Genomic DNA, 23,527 nt, shown 5'->3' on the forward strand with positions numbered 1-23,527 from the left:
GTTGCCAGGGTACATTTGGATTGGGGAGTGGGCGCTAGACCTGTGAATGTGGGGGTCAAGAAGGACTTACCTGCTGATGTTCTTCTTGGAAATGACTTGGCCCCCCTTGTTTCTGCCTACGCTCCTATGGGTCCCGCTGATGTTAACTCTGTGACTACCCGTGCCCAGATCCGTGCAGCAGAGACTGACCCACCTGCTGCTAAGCCCCAGGACGCTGAGCTCAGTAAATCTCTATCCGCTATTGATATGTGGAGGTCCCGTTACAATGCGCTGATGAAGGAGAAGAGGAGCGCAGAGGAAAAAGCACGTTTAGAACAGGAATCTCTGCTAGACAAGCTGCACCGACAGACTGCAGAAAACACCAGCTTGAGAGTGGAACATGAAACATTAAAGAAAAACTTAGTGACACTGGAGGAGAAGCTGACGCTGGCTCATAGTGAGGTGCTGCAACTCAAGGGCACCCTATGTCAGTATGAAGGGATTGTGGATACCTATAAAGAGCAGGTACAGAAAACTCGTAAAGAAGCTGATGTGATTTTGAAGGACTGTTTGGCCCTGGTCTGGGCACTGAGGAATTTGAACCCTTGTTTGTATGGACAGGAATTCTCTCTCATAACGGGAATACAGATGGATTGTCCCAGCAAACTGACATGCCTACCAGGCGCTCTGGTGGTATATGGCACAGTACATACCCTGGACAGCCGAGCATGACAAACCAGAGGGAGAGGAGTTTGATGGTCCTGTCCCCCAGCAACACGGCTGTTTAGCCAAAGGGGAGACGATTGGTCTCCCCCTCCAGCAGCACAGCTATGTATCCAAAGGGGAGACAGTCGGTCTCCCCCTCCAGCAACCAGGCTCCCACCAGGCTACTTCCATGGTAGTGCTGGCACCCGGGCAGAGTACAGCTGGTCTCTGCCCACCTCGCAACCCACCAATTCAGCGTACCAGTCCCCCACACAGCTGTGGTGAGGCACCTGGACATGGACAAGTTTTCCCCGTACTCAGGTGTAGTAACCATTTATTGTGGGTGGGCTGTACTACTAATTGTGTTTTATGGGTGGGTTGCTGGACTAACCAGGGCACTGACCGGCAGGAGGTCAGATACCCTGTTAGTCTGTTTGGAAAAGGGGAGAGATGTGACGAAACCAATCTCGCCACTGTACATTGGAGGGCCTGTTATGGAACATTCTTTGGGCTGGAGGTACATGGGCTTAAGGATACCCAGAGACTGCATGAAAATATGGAATTTTATATGCTGGACACCCCATGTACTTTCATAACTCTGTCTTATGTCTATGTCACCCTGTATCCATAAATACAGGATGGGTACAGGGTGTGAGTGCACCTTTTGGGAGCAATTGTGACTCTATAAGCCAAGTGGGCATAAAAGACTTTATAGCTAATAAGAACTGTTCCTATATTCTGTAATAAGATGTATTCTATGTATGTTTCAGATCTGATTGTGTCTCAGGAGTCTGTCTGGGTAAACTGATTGTGTCCTTGTGTGATTATGTTAACTAGACTGCCCAACATCAGATTGTCTGAGTAAACGTTCTTCCCTAGTTAATTAACTTAATATGTTAATCTGTTTTACCTGTGAATAGACAATTGTTAGAGGTTTGATGCATTGTTCATATGTTTGCTTTACTGTTAAACCAATGCCCTCTGTAACCTGAAGCCAGGGTGTATAAATCTGTGTGCTGCCTTCAAATAAAGTAGTTATTCTTTTTTAAACCTGAAATGTGGAGCTTGGTCTCATGTTTGCAGGGAAACTGGCTGGGTTGTGAATTGCTGATTCCCTATGCAGGACATTGTTCATCTGGTATTAACCCTTGGTACACTGTTGGTACCGTAACACTAATAAAGTGCCTCCATTTAGTGACACTTATGCCCATAAAGCCGTCGCAAATATGTACCCATAAACCAAACAGGATAGCTATGTCCCAGAAAGTGATCCACTTGAGGGTTAACCTCTGAAGTGCTGTCCTTCAGTACCTAGAAGGCAAAGGCACTTATCTGTGGATCCTGCTGCAGGGTAGATAGCAGCTACTGAGGTGTGACAGGCACTGCACTCCCTGTCATGGACCTGTAGTAAAAAACAGTAACCAACCCTGGCTTTCTGCCAAGGGGTAGCAAACTTATTAAAAGGCGGCAAGGTGGTCTTTGCTTTACTTCTAAAAGCCACTACTATTACTAAATATATAGCCATGGACACAGCTAGACCCCAATTCTTGCTTGCAGGGAAAGTACCCATGAAAGGATTAAATCTTTTCAAACACCATCTCCGCACATCCTCCATTAACAAAGGCAAAGAGAATGACTAGGATTATGGGTAAGGGAAGTTTCACTTAACAGCTTTGCTGGGGTGCTCTTTGCCTCCTCCTGCTGGCCAGGAGTTGAATATCCCACTACTAATTGGAATGACGTTGTGGACTCTTCATGCCATAAGAGAAAAAAAAATCTGCTTTGTGTTTTGGGCTTGGTATTTGTCCCAACTGCGGGAATCAGACAGGAGGTCTTTATTGATGTCATCTATAACTTCTTCACTTTGGCATCTGAGTCTCCTGCATTTTACATTACAATGACAGTATAAAAAGATTAAACTGAATATTTTGTGCATATTGTATGCAATTTACATTTGGTGTTTGGGTGGAGACTATTGCTTGATGTGTTTAATCACTACTCCCATAACCTACTTTTGTTGATTAAAGGGGCATTAAGCTTTTTCAGGATTCAGACAGAAGTAAAATGGAAATGTATTCATTTGTATGCTATTAAATTTGCTTCATTCTTTTAGTATCTCGTTGAAGCAGCAGAGCACTACTGGGAGATACCAGAGCACTTTTGGTAAGACATGTGCAGCTATCAACAGTAGTGCATTGATTTTCAAAGGATACCAAGAGAATAAAAGTATTTTTTAAACATTGTATGTCCCATCTGATTTATGAAATTTTATAATTTTGACTGATCCTTTAATATGATGTAGAGCACCCCTGAATATTTTCCCCCCAAAATCTTGGCCGCTATCTTACAAAAAAAAAAATAAAGTAATTTTAAAATGCAAGTCTTCTATATATTTTTGTACACTTAATTTGGCAAGAGAACAGATAGTGATATGGTTCTATTTTAACTTCATAAAAATTAAACAACTATTTGGATCAGTAACGCTACTAAAGTGAGATTGATTTGCAGGCAGGCAAGCAGGCAGGGGAGGAGGAGAGTGCTACACACATCAACTCAGTTTTGAATTAACAAAAAATAAGTCAAACCACAGAGCTGTGAAATGAATAGAATCAAACATTTACCTTTTACAAATAGTTTTAATAGTTATCACAAAATAGGACAGCTTGCCGAATGTTAAATGTCTTGTGGTCTACCAGGGTTCTAGTAAACTAAAGTAAGTAGCCAAAAACCACATAGTCCATGTCAGTTGGCATTAAAAAAAAACAAAATGCATGTTCACACGCTCCCTACTAAGGAAGAATCTCATTTTCTTAAATGCAGGAGACAAGGGTGAGAAATGTTATGATGGATGGAATGCACAGCTTTTATTTTTGTTTGGAGAAGTACTCTTTACTTCTCTGTACATCAGGCTTAATGGTGTCACTTCCTGGCTTCCATCCTGCAGGGCACACTGTAGAGGGTTTGAAAAAAATAAAAAATTAAAAAATTGTATAAACAGATTCTGAAGACAGATAAGGCCAAAAAGGCCTAGCAAGTCTGCACACATTACCTATAAATTGTAAGCTTAACCCTTTGAGTGCTAATGACGGCTCTGAGCAGTCACAAAATGTCCCAGTCAGGTGCTGACTATGGCTCAGAGCCGTCGCTAGCACCCACCTTGAGGACAATCTGGTGGCTCCCACCCCGGTGAACTGGCCTGAAAAGTGAGGCATCGCTGGGGTTCACGATTTACGCGGTGAAGTCACGCGCAATGACGTCACTGCACAACTTTATTAAAACTTAAAGTGCCAGTAAACCCACAAAATGTTATATAATTCTGCACATAGTGCAGAATTATATATCAGCTTAGCACAAACTTTGTACCTTAAAAGATAAGTGAAAAAAATGCTACTAAATTTACTTTCACTGTACGCCGCTCCTGTCTCTACTGAGCGGGTCTGTTTGTTTTCCCTAAGCCATCGGGCACGCTGTCTATTCAGTCGGCCCGATCGCTCGTGAATAGACAGAATGCCCGATGTGCTTAGAGGAAACAGACCCGCTCAGAGCCAGGAGCAGCGTACTGTGAAAGAAAAGATTAAAGTGAAAAAATGCTACGAAATTAAAAAAAAAAAAAAAAAAAAAAAAGTACAAAGTTTGCGCTAAGCTGATGTTATATAATTCTGCACTGTGCAGAATTATATAACATTTTGTGGGTTTACTGGCCCTTTAAAAAAGGACAGTATAGGGAAATGGGGGCAGACTACTTAAAAGCCTGTATCTCAGGCATCTAAGCAACTACAGACCCCCAAGACCCGTTGGATAGGTAATCTTTCCAACTATACAAGTCTTGGGGATCTGGGAAAAAGTAAAATATATTTAAAAAATAAAAAAGTTAAAAAAATAAAATCTCAAATTCAGCTCATCACCCAGGTGGGAAATGGCTTAGCAGCCAAAGGGTTAAAGGGAAATGAACCCCATTTTATTCTCATGATTCAGATGGTTACAATTTTGTTCACTAACTTTCTAATTTACTTCTATTATCTAATTTGTTTCATTTGTTGAAGGAGCAGCAATGCACTACTGGTTTCTAACTGAACGCATGGGTGAGCCAATCACAATTGATATATATGCAGCCACCAATTAAAAGTTAGGAGCAGCAGAGAACCTAGTTTCTGAGCTTGCTTAGATAAACCTTTCAGCAAAGAAGAGAATGAAAAATTAAAACATAAAAAGTAAAATTGCAATGTTGTTTAAAATTGTATTCTCTATCTGAATCATGAAAGAATTTAATGGGAAATGTAACCCAAAATGGGTTTCAAGATTCAGTGGAGCATGCGATTTTATAACCACTTTCAAATTTACAGGGCTATGTTTAGCTGGCCCTTTTCTGAAGCACTATATGGCAGCAGTTTTGCAAGAATGTTCTCCATTTGCAAACACCATTTCCTGCCATGTGCTCCAGATGCCTACCTAGGTATCTCTTCAAAACAAAATATCTTGGATACTAAGCAAATTTGATAAGATTTTTTATTTTATTTACTTCTATCATGTCTGCTCACACTGATAAATAATACGGCTTCATTCATTACTTGTGGGAATTAAGAACCTGGCCACCAGGAGGAGGCAAAGACACCCCAGCCAAAGGCTTAAATACCTCTCCCACTTCCCTCATCCCCAGTAATTCTGCCATGGGAACAACAAACATTAGGAGAAATATCAGGGTATAAAGGGTGCCAGAAGAGAAATTTAGGTCCGCCCACTGGAGCAAACTGGCGGGAGCAGTGGACTCTCCTCCCACAGATGGAAATTCAATTATCAGGTAAGCACAATTTGTTTTCCCCATCTTAATGGGAGGAGAGTCCACAACTTCATTCATTACATGTGGGAACAAATACCTAAGCTCTAGAGGAGACAAAAAAAAAAAACAAACCCAAAAAAAAAAAAAAACAACAACCCCAGCTTCTGCCAAAGCAAAAACATTAATTTTGTAAAATTTTTACAAATGTATGTAAAGACCAAGTAGCCGCCTTACAAATCTGCTCCATAGAGGCCTTGTTCCTAAAGGCCCCAGCTCTAGTTGAGTGAGCCGTAATCCTGAGGAGGCTTATTTCCCGCTGTCTCATAGACCAAACGGATAATGCTCCTCAACCAAAAGGACAGTGAAGTGGAGGCCCTCTGCCCCTACGCTTTCCTGAATACACCACAAACAAAGACTAAGTCTGTCTGAAATCCTTTGTGGCCTGAAGGTAAAACTTCAAGGCACGAACCACATCCAAGTTATGAAGTAACCTTTCCTTAGGCAAAGAAGGGTTAGGACACAGGAACTAATATCTCCTGATTGATGTTAAGATACACCACCTTGGGAAGAAATCCCAACCCAGCTAAAGGGGCTCATATTGCAAGGCCGCTAACTTAGACTCTGCAAGCCAATGCAATAGCCAGAACAGAACCTTCCAGGAGAGAATCTTAATGTCAAGCACATGCATAGGCTCAAATAGAGCACTCTGCAAATCCTTAAGAACCAAGTTTGAGCTCCGAGGAGCAGAAGGTCTAGATACCAGCCTGATTCTGGACAGAGCCTGAAACAAAAAAACACCACAAGCTTGTGTAAAAGGACTGATAAGGCCGAAATCTGTCCATTTAAGGAACTAGCGGCAAGGCCTTTAGCCAAACCATCTTAAAGATAAGCCAGAATCCTGGATACCCTAATCATGTACCAGGGATATCTACGTTCCTCACACCATGATAAATTGGTCCTCCACATCTTATGATAGATGAGACAAGTGACCGGTTTCCTGGCCTGAAAGAGTATCACTCTCTCCGAGAACCCTCTCTTGGCCAAGACTAGAGGTTCAATCTCCACGCAGTCAGCCTCCAAGAATCAAGATTTTGGCGAAGAAAGGGACCCTGCACTAGCAGATCTCTGCAACAGGGTAACCTCCATGGAGGAGACTACATTCCCACCAGATCAGCAAACCACGTCCTCCATGGTGCAATCAGAATGGTCGAGGCTTTCTCCTGTTTGATGCGGGCAGTGGCGACTCTAGGAACAAAATATAGGGGGGGCACATAAGATAGAACAGTCAAAACTGGGGGGGCACTAATAATTAGGCGGCTGCCTCGTGTAGGGTTGCCACCTTTTCTTCAAGCCAAATCCGAACACTAGTTCTCTTTGCCATATATATCCCCCTGCCCCCTACACATTGCATGCCATATACAGTATAAACCCACTATAAAAACCCTATACCTACTTCCCTACTCTTCCATATACATCATATAGAGATCATCCAACACATACTTCTTTACACATAATCAATACACAAACTTGAGCAAAAACATATAAATCACTATCTGCAATTTTCTGTTTACATGCATCATACATTTACACCTCCTGTTCACAATCATTATTCATTACTTAGTAAAGTGTTAATGTATTCTGTAGTGCTGATTACATTAATAGGAAGATGCAAAAATACATACAGGAGTGCAGATAACAAACTTTGCACATTTAAATATGCACCACTTTAACCATGTAATATATAGCACCTTGCATACATCACTTTATCATGCACATTTCTTGTATACAGTACATACCCTACAAATATAACTTTAAACATCCCATGTGACTAATGCTGGTCTGAAATATGTATTGATTGATCAGTCCATATATCTTTATACACCCAGCATATAAGCCCCTGCACATGCCCTACAAGACCTTAAGAAACTTCAGCCATTGCCTGAATATAAAACTACTCCCTTCAATTTACCTGTACTACCTATATTTTACCTATAATGTCCCTGTTCTTCCTGCTTGCAGTCCATATTCTTTCCTGGCAATGTCCCCACTTTGGTTAATTAAATACCTTGTTTATGCACACTACACCACCTTCCTTAGCCATACCACTTTCCCTGCTTAAATGCCCTGTTATCACTGCATGCAGTCTATTTCTTTCCCTGATCATAACCCCTCCCTGCCAAATACCTCTGTTCTCCCTTCATACATTCTACACCACCTTTTATACCCACATCTACCCAAATCCTCTGTGCTCCCTGTCTGTACTCTATCCCACCTTCCCTGACCATACCCCTCCTTGCTCTAATGCTAATAAGCTCTTTGCATCTCTATACTACCTTATATGCCTATAGCCCTTTCTACCCAAATGCACTGTGATCCTTGCATGTACTCATCATTGGCCATACACCCTTCTCTGCCCCTATACCAGTTTGTTCCCTGCATACAGTCTATACCACCAGGCAGCACGAGAGGGAGGGGAGACTTTATTATCACACACAGCATCTCCAGCCACACATGTTAATTGAATTGCATGACCCCTTCCTCTCTCCCAGCCTATATCGATCCACATGTTACGTCACTATCGATAAGTTTTGTGGACACACACATGCGAGAGAAAAAAAATCAACTTAGTAGCAAAGCAGTCCCCGTGTGACCTGCAGACTTGAGAAAAATTGGGTGCAATTGTGGTCACGTGATGACCACTTGGTGGAGGGCCCAATCGTAGTTAAAACATTTTTTAAAAAAAAATAAAAATCAGCTATACTGCAGCCCGGGTGGGCAAATGCCCCCCCTTGCCCCCCTGTAGCGACGCCACTGGATGCGGGCTACCACTCGAGGGAGAAGCAACAATGGTGGAAAGATGAATTAGGTTGAACTCCCAAGGTACCGCCAAGGCATCCATCAGCTCTGCCTGGGGATCCCTGGACCACAACCCGTATCTGGACGCCATGAGATCCATCTCCGGCGTCCATCTATTGCAGATCTCTGCAAACACCTCAGGATGGAGAGACCATTCCCCCAGATGAAACTATTGTCTGCTGAGGAAATCCGCTTCCCAGTTGTCCACACCCAGGATATGGATTGCTGAGTGAACAGTTGTGGGTCTCCGCCCATTCCAGAATCAGAAACACCTCCCTCATGGCTAGGGAGCTTCTCATTCCCCCTTGTTTTATGTACGCTAATGAGGTAATGTTGTCTGACTGGAATCTGACGAAACTGGACGACCCCAAGAGGGGCCAAGCCCTCAAGAGCATTGAATATTGCTTGTAGTTCCAGGATATTTAATTGGTAGGGTCGACTCCTCTCGAGTCCACCTGCTCTGTGCCCTTCTGGCACCGCAAACAGCTCCCCATCCTGAAACATGGTCACAATCTCCCAGGATGTCCCCTGGGACAGCTGCCCCGGACAGACCCACCAAGAGAAAGGGATTCCCTCACTTGATTATCCAGAGATATCTGTTGGGATAGATCTGAGCGATTGCAGTTATGCATGTTGAGACAATGGAACGGCTGAGGCCTGAGATGGAACCTGGCGAAAGGAATGACATCTATGCTGGAAACCATGAGCCCCGATCACCTCCATACACTGGCCACAGATGGCTTTAAGGAGGTCTGATTGGCAAGACAGCTGGATGCAATCTTGGAATGTCTGATCCGTTAAGAATATCTTCATGGATATTGAATCTATTATTGTACCCAGGAATTCCACCCTGTTGCCGTGGACCAGAGAACTTTCCCTCGTTTATCTTCCATCCATGGGATTGAAGGAGAAGAGCCCTTGAATAGTCCTCCACGAGACTGCAAGACGGAGCCTGAACCAGGATATTGTCCAGATAAGGGGCCACCGCAATACCTCAGGCTGTCGCTACCATGAGCAGCGCTCTCAGAACCTTCATAAAGACTCTTGGGGCAGTTGCCAGACTGAACGGTAGGGCCACAAACTGGAAGTGTTGGTCCAGAAAGGTGAATATTAGGAACCTGAAGTGGTCCTTGTGGATTGGCACATGAAGGTAAGCATCCTTTAAGTCTAAAGTCATAAATTGCCCCTCTAACTAGGGGCAGAAACGATCTGATAGTTTCCCATTTTGAACTATGGAACCGACAGAAACTTAAGGTAGTTTAGGTCCAGAATCGGGCAGAACGTCCCCTCCTTTGGGACCATGAAAAAGTTTGAATAGTACCCTTGACCCCTTTCTTCTAGAGGTACTGGAACAATTACTCCGAGAGGAGAGATCCCTCATGCACTCTAGGAAGGTGCCTTCTCTGGTCTTAATAGGTTTGACAGGAGGAATCTGCCCCTGGGCGGATGAGTCTTGAACCCAATCCTGTAACCCTGGGTGATAACCTCCAGAACCCAAGGATCCTGTAAGTCTTCCATCCAAGGCTCTGCGAACAGATAGTCTGCCCCCTATGCAATCCAGAGACGGATCGGGGGCCGCCCCCTCATGCCGACTGTCGGTGGGCTTCTTGCTCTGCTTGGATTTGTTACAAGATTGAGCCGGCTTCCAAGATACCTTGGACTGATTACGTTGAGACTTGTCTGAGCGAAAGGGACGAAAAGTAGAGCCCTTAGTCTTATTATCCTGTGGAAGGAAAGCACCCTTGCCTCCCGTGACTGTGGATATGATAAAGTCCAGGCCCAGACCAAAAAGAACTTTCCCCTGAAACGGGAGGGATGGTAATCTAGACTTGGAAGTCATGTCAGCAGACCACAACATTAATAGAGCCCTGCAGGCTAGAACAGAAAAACCTGATGTCTTAGCATTCAGGCTAATAACCCGAATATTTGCATCAGATAAAAGAACTTGCGACCCTTAAGGCCTTAATCTTTTCCTGCATCTCCGAGGGGAGTTTCCACCTCGACCACGTTGGAACATCTTTCTCAACATAAATTCTATTTTTTTTGTCCATGGGCTCTTTGAACACTGAACTAGCCTTGAGGGGAATAGGCATCCTCTTAGCAAGGGTGGAGATAGCTCCATCCACCTTAGAAATGGCCCCCCATAGCTCAGGTAACAGTTTTTTCATTTTTTAAAAAGGAGGTAGGAGAACAAGGACGAGCCAAGATTCTCCCACTCATTCTTAATAGTAGCCATCTTCAGGGGACCTGGGGAAAGAAAGAAAGGGGGGGGGGGGGAAAGGGGGAAAGAGACACTGGGCAACAAAATCTGGCAGTACTAAATATCATTATTTTTAGATATTGCAATCAAAGCATATGGAATACTGTTGTGAGGAGGTTCAGATTGATCCGCCTGCTCAACTAACACAGATATTAGCTTTAATTAAAGAGGGAGTATCCTCTAACATATCAGAGTCCTCCCTAGCTTGTGCTTCAATATAGACTAGATAGAATAAATGGCACCTTTATACAACGATGGCGGGGGCACTCACCACCTCCTATGACCCAGACAGAGGATGTTGAAGAGGCCACACAGAGTGCCATACAGGGCCGCCCCTGCACTATAGAGAAAACGTGCCAGAAGAATCCATGTCGCCCTTCACCTGACTTCACACATTGATGCTACGTCATGTGAGATGAGGCTCTAGCAAACAAGATATTACACATAAATCCCCCATGTTCAATAATCCCCTTTCCAGGGATATTAACCCTTGATCCTATACAGATAAAAGGACACAATGACCCTGTCTTCTTGCGTTATGTATATAAACAAAACGATCTTACCAGAATCTATGCCATGGAACAGGAACACGGCCCTTCAAGTGTGACAGGTTAGTAGCATCGCTCCTGACATGGACGAGTGTATAAAGCAGGCAGTAAAACTAGGCAACAATGATAGTGGTCTGAGTCGGGATGGATTTGCAGAAAGGCTCTTCCTGCATCTCCGGACTCCAACTTTCACCCATGCTCTCACTGAGAGGCTGACAGGACTACTTAAAACTCCAGTCCCATTTCAAAGAGGACTACCCTCCATAAGAGACTACTCAAATCTTCCGACACTTCTCTGCCAACCTCCTGTGACGAAAGGCAAAGAATGACTGGGGGGGGGGGGAGGCAAGAGGTATTTAAGTCTTTGCCTACTCCTGGTGGACTCTCCTCCCATTAAGATGGAAAGTACCGTTTACAAAACCATTAAATAAAGTCCAGCAGGTAGAATAGACCACAATAAGAAACCATTTAAAGGGATAATATAAATATATATATATATATATATATATATATATATATATATATATATATATATATATATATATATATATATATATATATATATATATATATATATATATATATATAAAAAAAGGTACTTCTTAGGAGCCACAGGGAACTATGTTTCTATTACTACTAATTGGCTTACCAGCTGTATCCGCTCAGTATCATTAGTGGTATTTTAACTTTGTTTTTATTGTAAGCACATAGCATTGCTGCTAGTGATAACATCCCATGCTCTAACAAATTAGAGGGTGTAATTTTTGCACTATAAAGTACCTTTAAACAAAGTGGGTGCCATATAAGTAAGTGTTAAAGCAGCTGCAAATAAATTAGCTAACTTACCCTCTCCATATTTGTCTGTATGCTGGAAAGCCTGTACAAGTCGAAGGGTCTCATCTACAGATCGTCCAACAGGTAGGTCATTAATGGTTATTTGGCGCAGAATTCCCTTGTCATCCACAATAAAGAGTCCTCTGCAAAAATAGTTTTGTAAGATTACATTTGGTTAATGTACAAATAATTACACAATTTAAAGATAGCTGAACGAAAAGTTTAATAAAATGTGCATATAATTTTTTAAACTAGAATGCGCTTTTGTACATAGTCTTCACCTGAATGAGATTCCTTCATCCTCCTTAAGAACACCATAGTCTTGTGAGATAGTACGCAGGGTGTCTGCCACTAAAGGTATCTTCATGGGTCCCAAACCACCATCCTTACGTGAAGTGTTAGTCCTGGGAGGGAGGCATTTTAATATATGTTAAACAAAACCAAAACAAAAGCTTACCTGATAAATTTGTTTCTTTAGACACGATGAGTCCACAGATTTCATCCTTGTGGGATATTCACCTCCTGGTCAGCAGGAGGAGGCAAAGAGCACCACAGCAGAGCTGCTATATATAGCTCCTCCCACTCCAGTCATTCGACCGAAGTTAGGAAGAGAAAGGAAAAGCCAAGGTGCAGAGGTGTCTGAAGTTTACAAAAATGAATAACCCGTCTCAGAACAGGGCGGGCCGTGGACTCATCGCGTCTAAAAAGAAACAAATCAGGTAAGCATAAATTCTTTTCTTTTTAAAGACACGAGTCCATGGATTTCATCCTTACTTGTGGGATACAATACCAAAGCTAGAGTACACGGATGATAAGGGAGGGACAAGACAGGGAACCTAAACGGAAGGCACCCCTGCTTGAAGAACCTGTCTCCCAAAATCAGCCTTAGACAAAATGTCAAATTTGTAAAACCTTGAAAAAGCGTGAAGAGGAACAAGTTGAAGCCTTGTAAATCTGTTCCACAGAGGCTTCATTTGTAAATGCCCATGAGGAAGCAACAGTCCTCGTGAAAGGAGCCATAACTCTTAGGAGGCTGCTATCCAGCAGTCTCATATGCTAAACGTATGATGCTCTTCCGACAAAAAGAATGAAGTAGCCGTAGCTACAAAACAATCTCCTGATTAATGTTCCGGACAAAAATAACCCTAGGAAGAAATCCCAAGTTAGTACGTAAAACTACCTTATTGGAATGGAAATTAGATGGGGAAACTCATGCTGAGAACTCCGACACTCTCCGAGCAGAAGAAATAAGAAAAAACATTTTCCAAGCTAACTCAATATCCAAAGGAAAGAATAGACTCAAACAGATCCCCTTGATGAACTCTGAAAAATAAATTCAGACTCCATGGGAGGAGTAACTTATGAAACACAGGCCTGATCCTGACAAAATGATTGTACATCTGTACATCTGGGAAATCTACCGGAGTAGAGAAAGTGTTTACCCGTTAGGGAACTTGACGATAAACCTTTAATAAAAAAAAATTAAAAAAAAAAATTCTATGAATCCCATCTACTCCATAAGTAGTCCATGGATTCACACCAATAGAGATTCTTATGATAAATTTTACTAGTAACAGGCTTTCGAGCCTGAATAATGGTCACAATGACCTAGTCAGAAGACCCCGCTTGGATAATAAGTGTTCACACAAATCTGGAACCGACTGCTTGGAGATTGAAGGAGCCCTTGATTAGAAGGTACTTCCTCTGCAGAAGTCTCCCAGGTGGCAGAGACGACGTGTCCACCAGATCTTCATACCAAATCCTACAACATGAAATCGGTGCTATGAGATTCACCGAAGCCCTCTCCTGCTTGATTTGAACAATGGCCCAAGTAAGAAAAGCAAACAGAGTAAAATAATAAACACTGGAGAACACTCCCGGATGGAGTTTCCACTCCCCTGGATGAAAGGACTGCCTGCGCAGGAAGTCCGCCCAAATGTTCCACCCCTGGGATGTAGCTCGCCAACAGATAGCAAGAATGGGCCTCTGCCCACTGAATTATTATGGATACCTCTCATTGCTAAGGAACTCCTTTCCTCCCTGATTGACTGGAACCTGATAAACTGGGCCGAGGCCAGAAGAACATGGGAGATCACTCAGCTCCAGAGTGTTCATAGGAAGAAAAGACTCTGGCTAAATCCAATCCCCCTGAGCCCTTAGGGAGCCCCAGTCTACTCCCCACCCTAGAAGGCTGGCGTCTGTCGCAAACACCAAAGATGGTCTGCGAAAGCAGATACCCTGGAAGTGATGATCCAACGACAACCACCACAGAAGAGAACCCTTGTCTCCTGCTCCAGTAGTATTCGAGGAGAAAAATCTAAATAATCTCCGATCCATTGCCTGAGCAATCTTAACGGCAGAGATCTGAGATGGAACCGAGCCAACGGGATGATGTCCATCGCCGCCACCATCAGCCCGATAACCTCCATGCACTGAGTTACTGAAGACTGAGGAGTGGATTAAATGGCTAAACAAGTATTGATAAGCTCTGATTTCCTGACATTCCGTCAAAAAAAATAGTCTTGATATGGAATCTATTATGGTTCCCAAGAAAGTTACCCCTGTCACGGGACTAAGGAAACACTTCCAAATTTACCTTCCACCCGTAAGACCATATGAAGGATATCAAGTCCGTGTGAAATCTTGTTAGCTGTAAGGATGGTGCCTGGACCAGATGTCGTCCAAATAGGACGCCACTGCAATGCTTCATAACCGAAGCACTGTCAACAGCGCTCCCAGAGCCTTCGTAAAGAGAGCTGTGGCAAAACCGAAAAGGGCCACGAACTGGAAGCGTTTGTCCAACTAGAGAATGGCACCTGCAGGTACGCGTCCTTTAAATCCACTGTTGACATAAAATTGACCCTCCTGGATCGAAGGAAGAATGGAACGAATAGTTGCCATCTTGAAAGACGGTACACTAAGAAAATCTGTTTAGACTCTTGAGACCTAAAGTGGACTGAAGGTTCCCTCTTTTGGGAGGCACAAACCGATTGGCATAAAAAAAATAAAAAGACCCAGTACCAATCCCAAGTTCTGAGGTGTCTTACAGTGTAAGAACACCTCTCCTTTTATCTTATCTGCGGATAATCTTGAAAGCAGAAACCTGCCTCTGGGAAGAAAAACTCTTGAACGCTAATTTGAATCCCTGGAACATTATTTTCTATTGCCCAGGGATTCTGAACATCTCGATCCCAAGCCTGAGCGAAGACTGAAAGTCTGCCCCCTACAAAATTCAATCCCGGATCGGGGGCATGTCAGTCATGCTGTCTTTGATTCAACAGCAGGCTATATGGATCCTTTTTTTATTTTATTTTATTTTTAAAGAGAATATTTCCGTCAAGCCAGGTTCCAACAAGGTCTTCCCCTTGTAAGGAATCGCTAAAAGCTTAGCCTTAGAACAAGGTTCTAACCATAAGGCTCTGTGAGCTGAAACAAAGAAACCTGAAATCTATGCTTCCAGTTTGATAACTTTAAGGGAAGAATTTGAAACAAGAGGAATTAGCCAATTTGAAAGCGGATATCCTATCCTGGAGACTATCCAGGGGAGTTTGACTTAGTAGCATCAAACAATATGCTGTCGCACCAGTGACGGTAGCAAAGTATACAGCCGATTGCCTTGGAAAACCTGGTGTACATCTCTTTTCTAATTATTTGTCCATAGGACCTTTGAAAAACCCAACTCTCCACTAAGGGTATAGAAGCTCTCATAGCTAAGCTGGAAACTACTCCAGTGGCGGCTATGGGAAACATCAAATATAGGGAATGCAGTTTCTTCCATTCCTTATAACTCACTGGACGCACTAGAATAGATTACACCATTCGTAATAGCCACTACTGAATCAATCACCCTAAATGATAGAAAATAATTCCTCTAGAAATGTTGTCTACCATGTGGTAAACACATGTAATGCAGAGCAACTCCAGGTGGAGTGTGAGGAAGCGCAGGGCACTGCATGTGAGCTTCCACAGACTCCCAAACAGCAAACGTCTTTGAAGGAGTAATGTTAGAAAAAAGTAAAAAATAAATAAACACTTAAAACAGTTACGGTCACACACAAAAAAAAAAAAAAAAAAAAAAAAAGTGGTTACTTTTCAGTTTAAAGTGTGCAGAAGCAAGCTAAATTAGCATGCCAATATAGTTGTTTAGACATTGCCATGACATTAAAGAAATATCTTGTGCAGTAATTCCAGAAGGAAATTGCAAGGAACCGCAGGTCACTACATGTGACTGTCTCTTTAAAATTTAAGTAATTTCTCATTTCTGTATGCAGAAGCAAATAAATTAGAATGTCAACCTTGCTGTCCATAAATACTGCCATGACATTAAAGAAGCAACGTCTTGTGCAGCAATTCCAGATGAAAATTACAAGGAACCGCAGGGCACTGCATGTGACTGTCTCTTTAAAATTTGTAAGAACGCCTCGTGTGCAGAAACAAGATGTTATGGTATGATGGTATGTCAACATTGGTGTTCATAAACTCAGTTGCTAATAAAGCTCAACCTATAGCAAGTGACACTGACTCTTTAAAGTTAAAAAAAAAACAAAAAAACACCCCTTTATTTTCTTAAGTCTAAAATTTAAGATGTAAGAGGGACTTAGAACCCTATCAATCTCTCAGCTTGTTCTAAAGGACAGTACTGAGGCGTCATTTACAGCCTGTCTATACCACAAGAACTGAGCACATAATAGCGCAATCTGTTAGACAGAAATTCCTTTGTGTCTTCCGATAACCGGAAGTGACAGAAAAGATATTAGTCTACGGCGCCATTCTCCACTCCTTTACTCATAACTGACAGGGAGGAAGTTAAACATAGGCGGTTTTTTCAACTCTGCCCCTCGTGGGCGTCACCAAGTAAACTCCCGGTCACCATTTCAACAAGGTTGTTCCCCTTGTCAGTACAGGCGCCAGAAGCAAAGTCTAGATCTCACTGCGCTGTAACACTGCATTTTCTGAAGCGGAGTGAAAATGGCGCGTAAATAATCCATGGCTAATAAAAAATCTCCCCGTCGGCAACAAAGTTAGCAACCCGCTGGGAGAAATATAACAATATAAAGACTCCAGTGACTGTAGCAACGCTGCCCAATAAATCCCAGGGCCTGCTGCTACACTGACTCGTCACCTAAATATCCCCTATGTCTGAGAGGAGGCTATGCAATGACAATTAGACGTGTCACATGTACAAAGTAATAAAGTGTCTCCTTTATCTCGTCCCATGCACAAGTAAATAAAGAGTCTCCATTTCCATTAAGCCCCAGCACTTTGACTGTTCTCTATCCTAAAAGGGAAACTATGTGAAAACATGAGCCTCGTGTATAAGAAAATAGAGTCTCCTTTATGTTTGAGACACCTGAAGCCCAGTGCCGGTTGCAAAACTGCCCAAATGTCCCCTATGTCTAAGGTGAAACTATGAAAGTAATAATGAGTCTTATGTATAAATTAAATGAAGTGCCCTCCTTTGTTTCTGAGATTTTCCAAATCCCCAGAAAAAAAAAAAAAGTCAGCACTTACCTCATTTTCTGCCTGGCAGCAAGGCAGACTCCAGGTTTAAGAGGTCCTATCCCTCCCATGGACCTGAGAATGAAGAGAAAGTCTTGAGTTAGAATCTCAGGTTTTCCAGAGGCAGGGCAGCATCAAAATATGGGAGGCACAGTGAGAATTATGTCCCACCAGTTCCCATTGCTTTAAAGCCACCAAAGGCTCTACTGTAGAGACTGATATGGACCAAGGCTACACTCCAGAACAAAGCAGCACACTCTGGCACCACATTGGAAATAATAAACTCTTGATTGAAGAATCCAATTTAACACCTCCCTTTACCTCTTCCTATCACGAAAGTAGGCAAAGAGAATGACTGGAGTGGGAGGGAAGGGAGGAGCTATATATAGCAGCTTTGCCTCCTCCTGCTGACCAGGAGGTGAATATCCCACAAGTAAGGATGAAATTTGTGGACTCATCGTGTCTTTAAGAAATACAACTTCCTTATTCAAAAAATTTGAACTGGAGAGTTAAAAAAAAAAATGCCCTAAGCTCTTAGTGTGATCTCTTATCAATTGGTGTCTGCAGTTTTGACATTTTAAAGTTACATGTAAGTGGGATTTCCCCAAACCCCTTAATTCCTGCTGTTAGATGGAACCTCAGATCAAGGGTCTCATGTTGCCTGGCATCACAGAGATAGATAATATCTGCTAAATCTACTGATACTTTATAGGCAAGTAGAGCGACAGATACACACTGTATATTTAGTTATATCAATACAGGAATAAGGTTCATTTTATTAATGTCCATAGATCAAGGGAGAGATGTTACATACCAAGCCAAGTGGCAGAAATGTGAATCCACTGATGCAGCAATAACTTCGCAGTTTATTTTCTTGAATTCCTCAGCTCTGTCACTGAAAGCTATGATTTCCGTAGGACACACGAATGTGAAATCCAGTGGATAGAAGAAAAACACAACATACTTTCCTGTTGGTGAAATTAAATACACTGGTTAATGTTCAAAGTACCTATAGACCGTATAATGTAATGTGGTGCAGCCCATTCTGCCTACTAATGGGTAATGGTCCCCCAGCTCTTAGATATGTAATGGTATTTACCAGATTGGTTAAAAAGGGAATTAAAGTGTAAAAATGTACTAGCCTAATTTTTTTTTTACTTAGTCTCCCCCCTAAAGTCAAATTAGTGGTTTGGTCTAGCCATGCTCATCTACCGACTAATGGGTAGAAATCTACTTGCCATGGTATGCAATAGTGTTATGTTTATAAAATTGGATTTCCCTGTATAGGAAATTGTCGCATGTGCATCTCAAAATTTAAAAAAAAAAAAAAAAAGTTATGAACAAACCTCTGTAATCCGAGAGTTTAATGTCCTTAAATTGTCCATCGGGCATCACAGCTTTCGCAGTGAAGTCTGGTGCAAGTTTCCCAATTTTAGCATTGCCAGCAGACATGGTTTAAAGTTTTCTAGAGAAAAAACAAAAAAATGTTTTTAAATAGAGGGGAAATAACGCTAAAAATCAATTATGGGTTTACAGTGGTCTGTTAAATATTAGATATGAGAATGAGAACAGCTATGTAATCAAAATTTAATGCAAAATGGTTAAAAAAAAAAAAAAAAAAAAAAAAAAAGTGTATAAGCATCCCTTCCTTCCAGATGGCTTTGCTGCTGTATGCACACACAAGCTATGTTAGGCATACAAACCGCAAATCTAATGTTTACATATAAACTAGGGATGTGCCGAAAATTTAATTTTTGGCTATTTCTTTTTTTCCGGTAAAGTTATTGTGTAGCATGTTTCAAATTTGATGCTAGCCTAGAGCTGCTGTTTAAGTTCATTTCTTGACTTACTGTTTTGCATATCAGTTTTCTAGGACTGTACCATTTTTTTTTTTTAAACAAATAAGTTAAATCTCATTCTGTAAGAACTTAATACAGTACATTGATATTTAATATTGTTTGAAGGGATGCACTGAAATTTTGGCCGATAATTGAATTATTTTATGCCTGTTTTTTTCTTGGTAAAATTGTGTAGCATATTATTGTTTTAAGATATTTTTGCCCAATTTTAGTGGGTTACTTTATTGGCTTGAAGGTTTTCAATTCAGATCCATTCATTAAATAGTCTAAAATAAAAAAAAAAAAAAAAAAAAATCATAATTTGGAAAAATAGACATTTTCGTTATCTGTTTTCGGCCAATTGCATCCTGGATTTTTGGGTTCGGTCCATCACTAATATAAACAGAGCAGGTGAAATAGGACTTGCAGGTAAGCTCCCTGTAGAGGGTGTTAAACAAAAATAAATCCTTATCCTCAAACAGCTATTTTAAGGGTCAATCATATTTATAAAAAGACGATCTACAGAAAAGAAAATCCATTCAATTTTAAGGTGATTTTTGTAGATTCGTCATTTGATACATTTTTATAAACAATTGTAAAAGGGAACATTTAAAGGGATATGAAGCCAAGAATTCTTGTGATTCAGACAGAGCATTTTTTTTTTAAATTTTATACTTATATTATCAAATTAGTTTTGTGCCCTGAATATTCTGTGTTTAAGACCTAGGCATAGTAACTGGGGGAGACACATCCCCAGAATATATATGTGGGGGTGCAGCTAATGCATAAATTCCCTCCAGTTAAATGAGGCAGAGTAAGAGTTCGCTCTAACCTCCTGTTCCCAAAAATTGAGGACTGGCTGATAGAGGTAGAGCCTGGTCTTCCATTTCTGGAAAAGTTAAAAAATGTAAAGTAGAAGAGTGGGACAAATTGCAATGACACTTGAAGTTAAAGGGAGACTAAAGCCATATTTTTTTATATTTTATGATTCATAGAGCGTGCAATTTTAAGCAACTTTCTAATTTACTCCCAATATCAATTATTCTTTGTTCTCTTGCCATCTTTATTTAAAAAGCAGGAATGTGATGCTTGTTTATTGGTGGGTAAATGTAAGCCACCAATAAGCAAGCGCTATTCATGGTGCTGAACCTAAAATGGGCTGGCTGCTAAGATTTACATTCCTGCTTTTAAAATAAAGATAGCAAGAGAACGAAGAAATATTAATAGGAGTAAATTAGAAAGTTGCTTAAATTTGCATGCTCTATCTGAATTTAAAAAAAAAAAAAAAAACTGGGTTCAGTGTTCCTTAAGTTACAGGAAACCCCAAAATTTCTCACGATTTAGATAGAGAATACAATTTAACAAGTTTCCAATTTACTTCTATTATCAAATTTGATACATTCTCTTGTTATCCTTTGCTGAAGGAACAGCATTGCACCACTGGCAGCTAGCTGAATACATCTAGTTAGCTAATTACAAGAGACAAATGTGTGCAGCCACCAATAAGCAACTAGCTCCCACTAGTGTAGGATGTGTGTATTTTCTAAACAAGGGATAGCAAGAGAATCAAGCACATTTGAAAATCGAAGTTTAACCCCTTAATGACCACAATGTACCCTGTATGTCACTGGTCATTAAGGGTTTTTTCAGGACATAATAGCACAAGTCTAGCAAGAACACGCTATTAATACCCTCCCTCCAGCAGGCTTTGTGGAATAGAGCAGTCTCAACGCTGGTGGCAAGACCGTGCTATAAAACAATCAAGTCCCAAAAAAAGGCCAGCGACATACAGGGTACGTCGCTGGTCCTTAAGGGGTTAAAAAAAAAGATTTTAAAAAAAGTCTCCGTTGCATGCTCTGAATCATGCCAGTTTAATTAGGCCTTTCCTATCCCTCTAATATTTGCAAACTGTCATTGCCTGCTCAATTTGAGTTAATATTCAAAATATTAGGAAGCAATGGGGTGTAATGAGTGTAAAGTATTAAACAGATGCCGTCCAACTCCGCATGAATTCAGGGCCATGCAAATGAAATCTCTTCTAATTAACCGAGCACATATTTAACCTATAAGGGCGATTTATATAAATTACTAATGAGTAAAACAATACTCACTACAAAAGATAACTATATAATACACCTATATGATTTCTTCATTTAAAAAGTGGTGCAGAAAGGAGCTGGTTGTGTCACTGTGTCCCACATGAGCTCAGTTAGATCAGACAGCATTGCTATTGTGGTGCCAGGCTGCAGGTAAATAAAGCATGGATTTTAAGAAGTGTGATTGAACAATGGGGTTATGACCAGGGGGGGCTGGCAGTTAGGATAGATTACCTATGATGTGTTGTAACCATGCAATATTTTACTGTTCATCTATATTGTTAAACTAGAATGCTTTGGTTAAGGATAAAATACAAAATATGCATTGAAACGTTTAAAAGGGACATGAAACCCAAAAATTTTCTTTCATGATTTAGAAAGAGCATACAATTTTAAGCAACTTTCTAATTTACTTCTATTATCTAATTTGCTTCATTTTCTTTATATTATTTGCTGAAAAGCATATCTAGATAGGCTCAGTAGCTGCTGATTGGTGGCTGCAACATAGATGTCTTGTGTGATTGGTTCACCCATGTATATTGCTATTTCTTAAACAAATGATATCTAAAGAATGAAACAAATTAGATAATAGAAGTAAATTGGAATGTTATTTAAAATTGTATTCTCTACCTGATTCATGAAAGAAAATGTTGGGGTTTAGCGTTCCTTTAACATTTGGTAGTCATCATGAAATTCTAAGTAGTTTTTTTTTTTTTTTAATCTCATGGACAAAATGTGAGAAACGTATAGATCACACAATCACTCCATAAACACATATCAAATACACTGCATATATAAATTTGAGGAAAATATGCTAATAAAATAGTCTTACCATTTGCACAGAAAAAAAAAAACCCGGATTTCATTTTAAAAATCTGGTCACGTTACTTTAAGTATATTTCGTACCACCTCATCAGAAATGTGATCCTAAAAGATGAATTAATGACATAGGACGCTGGTGTTTTACATTAGCCAACCTTGCTGTAGTGTAGCTGGATTATGTACCATCAAATTAAGGATCAGAAAGTATAAATTTGTCAGGACTGGAGGCAGACATGTTTGCAAGTAGAAGACCTGTCCTCCTGCAATCACCACTTGTGGTGAAATGTGTGAATGCTAGGGATAGGATTATAGACGCAACGGCAACACAGTATTTACCTCATGCGTAAGACACGGGTACACTGCAGCAACACAGTATTTACACTCATGCGTAAGACACGGGTACACTGCAGCAACACAGTATTTACCACATGCGTAAGACACGGGTACAGTGCGGCAACACAGTATTCACCTCATGCGTAAGACACGGGTACAGTGCAGCAACAGTATTTACACCATGCGTAAGACACTGGTACAGTGCAGCAACACAGTATTTACACTCATGCGTAAGACACTGGTACAGTGCAGCAACACAGTATTTACACTCATGCGTAAGACACGGATACAGTGCAGTAACACAGTATTTACCACATGTGTAAGACACCGGTACATTGGGCTGGTACAGTTAGAAAGTTCATTGGAACAAAGTTTCTTCCTTGTTGGTATAGCAGTTAAAGGGTTATCAGTTTATCAGCCTTATACTTTTATGAGAGGTGTGCAAAGGCTACAGGGCCTAGATACATTGTTCCAACACTTGCTCTCTCCACAGTCTTAGAAAGGTACAAAAAGTTCAGATAAAGGGGCAGAAAACCTTAATTAAATGGGATTTCTGATGTGTTGCTATAGAACATATCAGCCAAGCCTTAAAGGGAAAGTAAAGTCATAGATCGTTAAACTCTCCAATTGAATTATTTCAACAAAAGGTAACAAGAGAAAGAAGCAAATTAAATAGGTTTATCTAGGTAAGTTTAGGAGCAGCAAAGAAACTAGGTTCTAGCTGATGATTGGTGGCTGCATATATACATTATTTGTAATTGGCTCATCCATGTGTTCAGTTAGAAACCAACAGTGCATTTCTGTTAATTTAACAAAGGATACCAAAAGAATTAAGCAAATTTAATAGAAGTAAATTGGAAAGTTTATTTTTTTTTTATTTTTTTTAAATTATGCTCTACCTAAATTTGGGTTTCATGTCCCTTTAAGGTTTTTTTTAACACAAATTACATCCCTTTTAATTGCAATAATTTTTTTTAATA

The 23,527-nt window shown here is 40.9% G+C and overlaps 1 protein-coding gene across 1 annotated transcript in view; it reads right to left on the reverse strand.

Moving 5' to 3' along the window:
* Window positions 1–3,300: 3,300 nt before the first annotated feature.
* The window catches only part of PRDX1 (peroxiredoxin 1), a 28,148-nt gene continuing 7,921 nt past the window's right edge, over window positions 3,301–23,527 (reverse strand). Inside the window, exons 2-6 of the mRNA XM_053693578.1 lie at window positions 18,805–18,923; window positions 18,273–18,426; window positions 12,241–12,363; window positions 11,972–12,102; window positions 3,301–3,634 (exon numbers count right to left, since the gene is read on the reverse strand). Of these exons, the coding sequence (XP_053549553.1) occupies window positions 3,549–3,634; window positions 11,972–12,102; window positions 12,241–12,363; window positions 18,273–18,426; window positions 18,805–18,910 (600 nt within the window). The 5' untranslated portion in view covers window positions 18,911–18,923 and the 3' untranslated portion in view covers window positions 3,301–3,548. The remainder of the gene's footprint in view (window positions 3,635–11,971; window positions 12,103–12,240; window positions 12,364–18,272; window positions 18,427–18,804; window positions 18,924–23,527) is intronic.

This window comes from Bombina bombina, chromosome 10, assembly GCF_027579735.1.
Source record: "Bombina bombina isolate aBomBom1 chromosome 10, aBomBom1.pri, whole genome shotgun sequence".
NCBI lineage: Eukaryota > Metazoa > Chordata > Amphibia > Anura > Bombinatoridae > Bombina > Bombina bombina.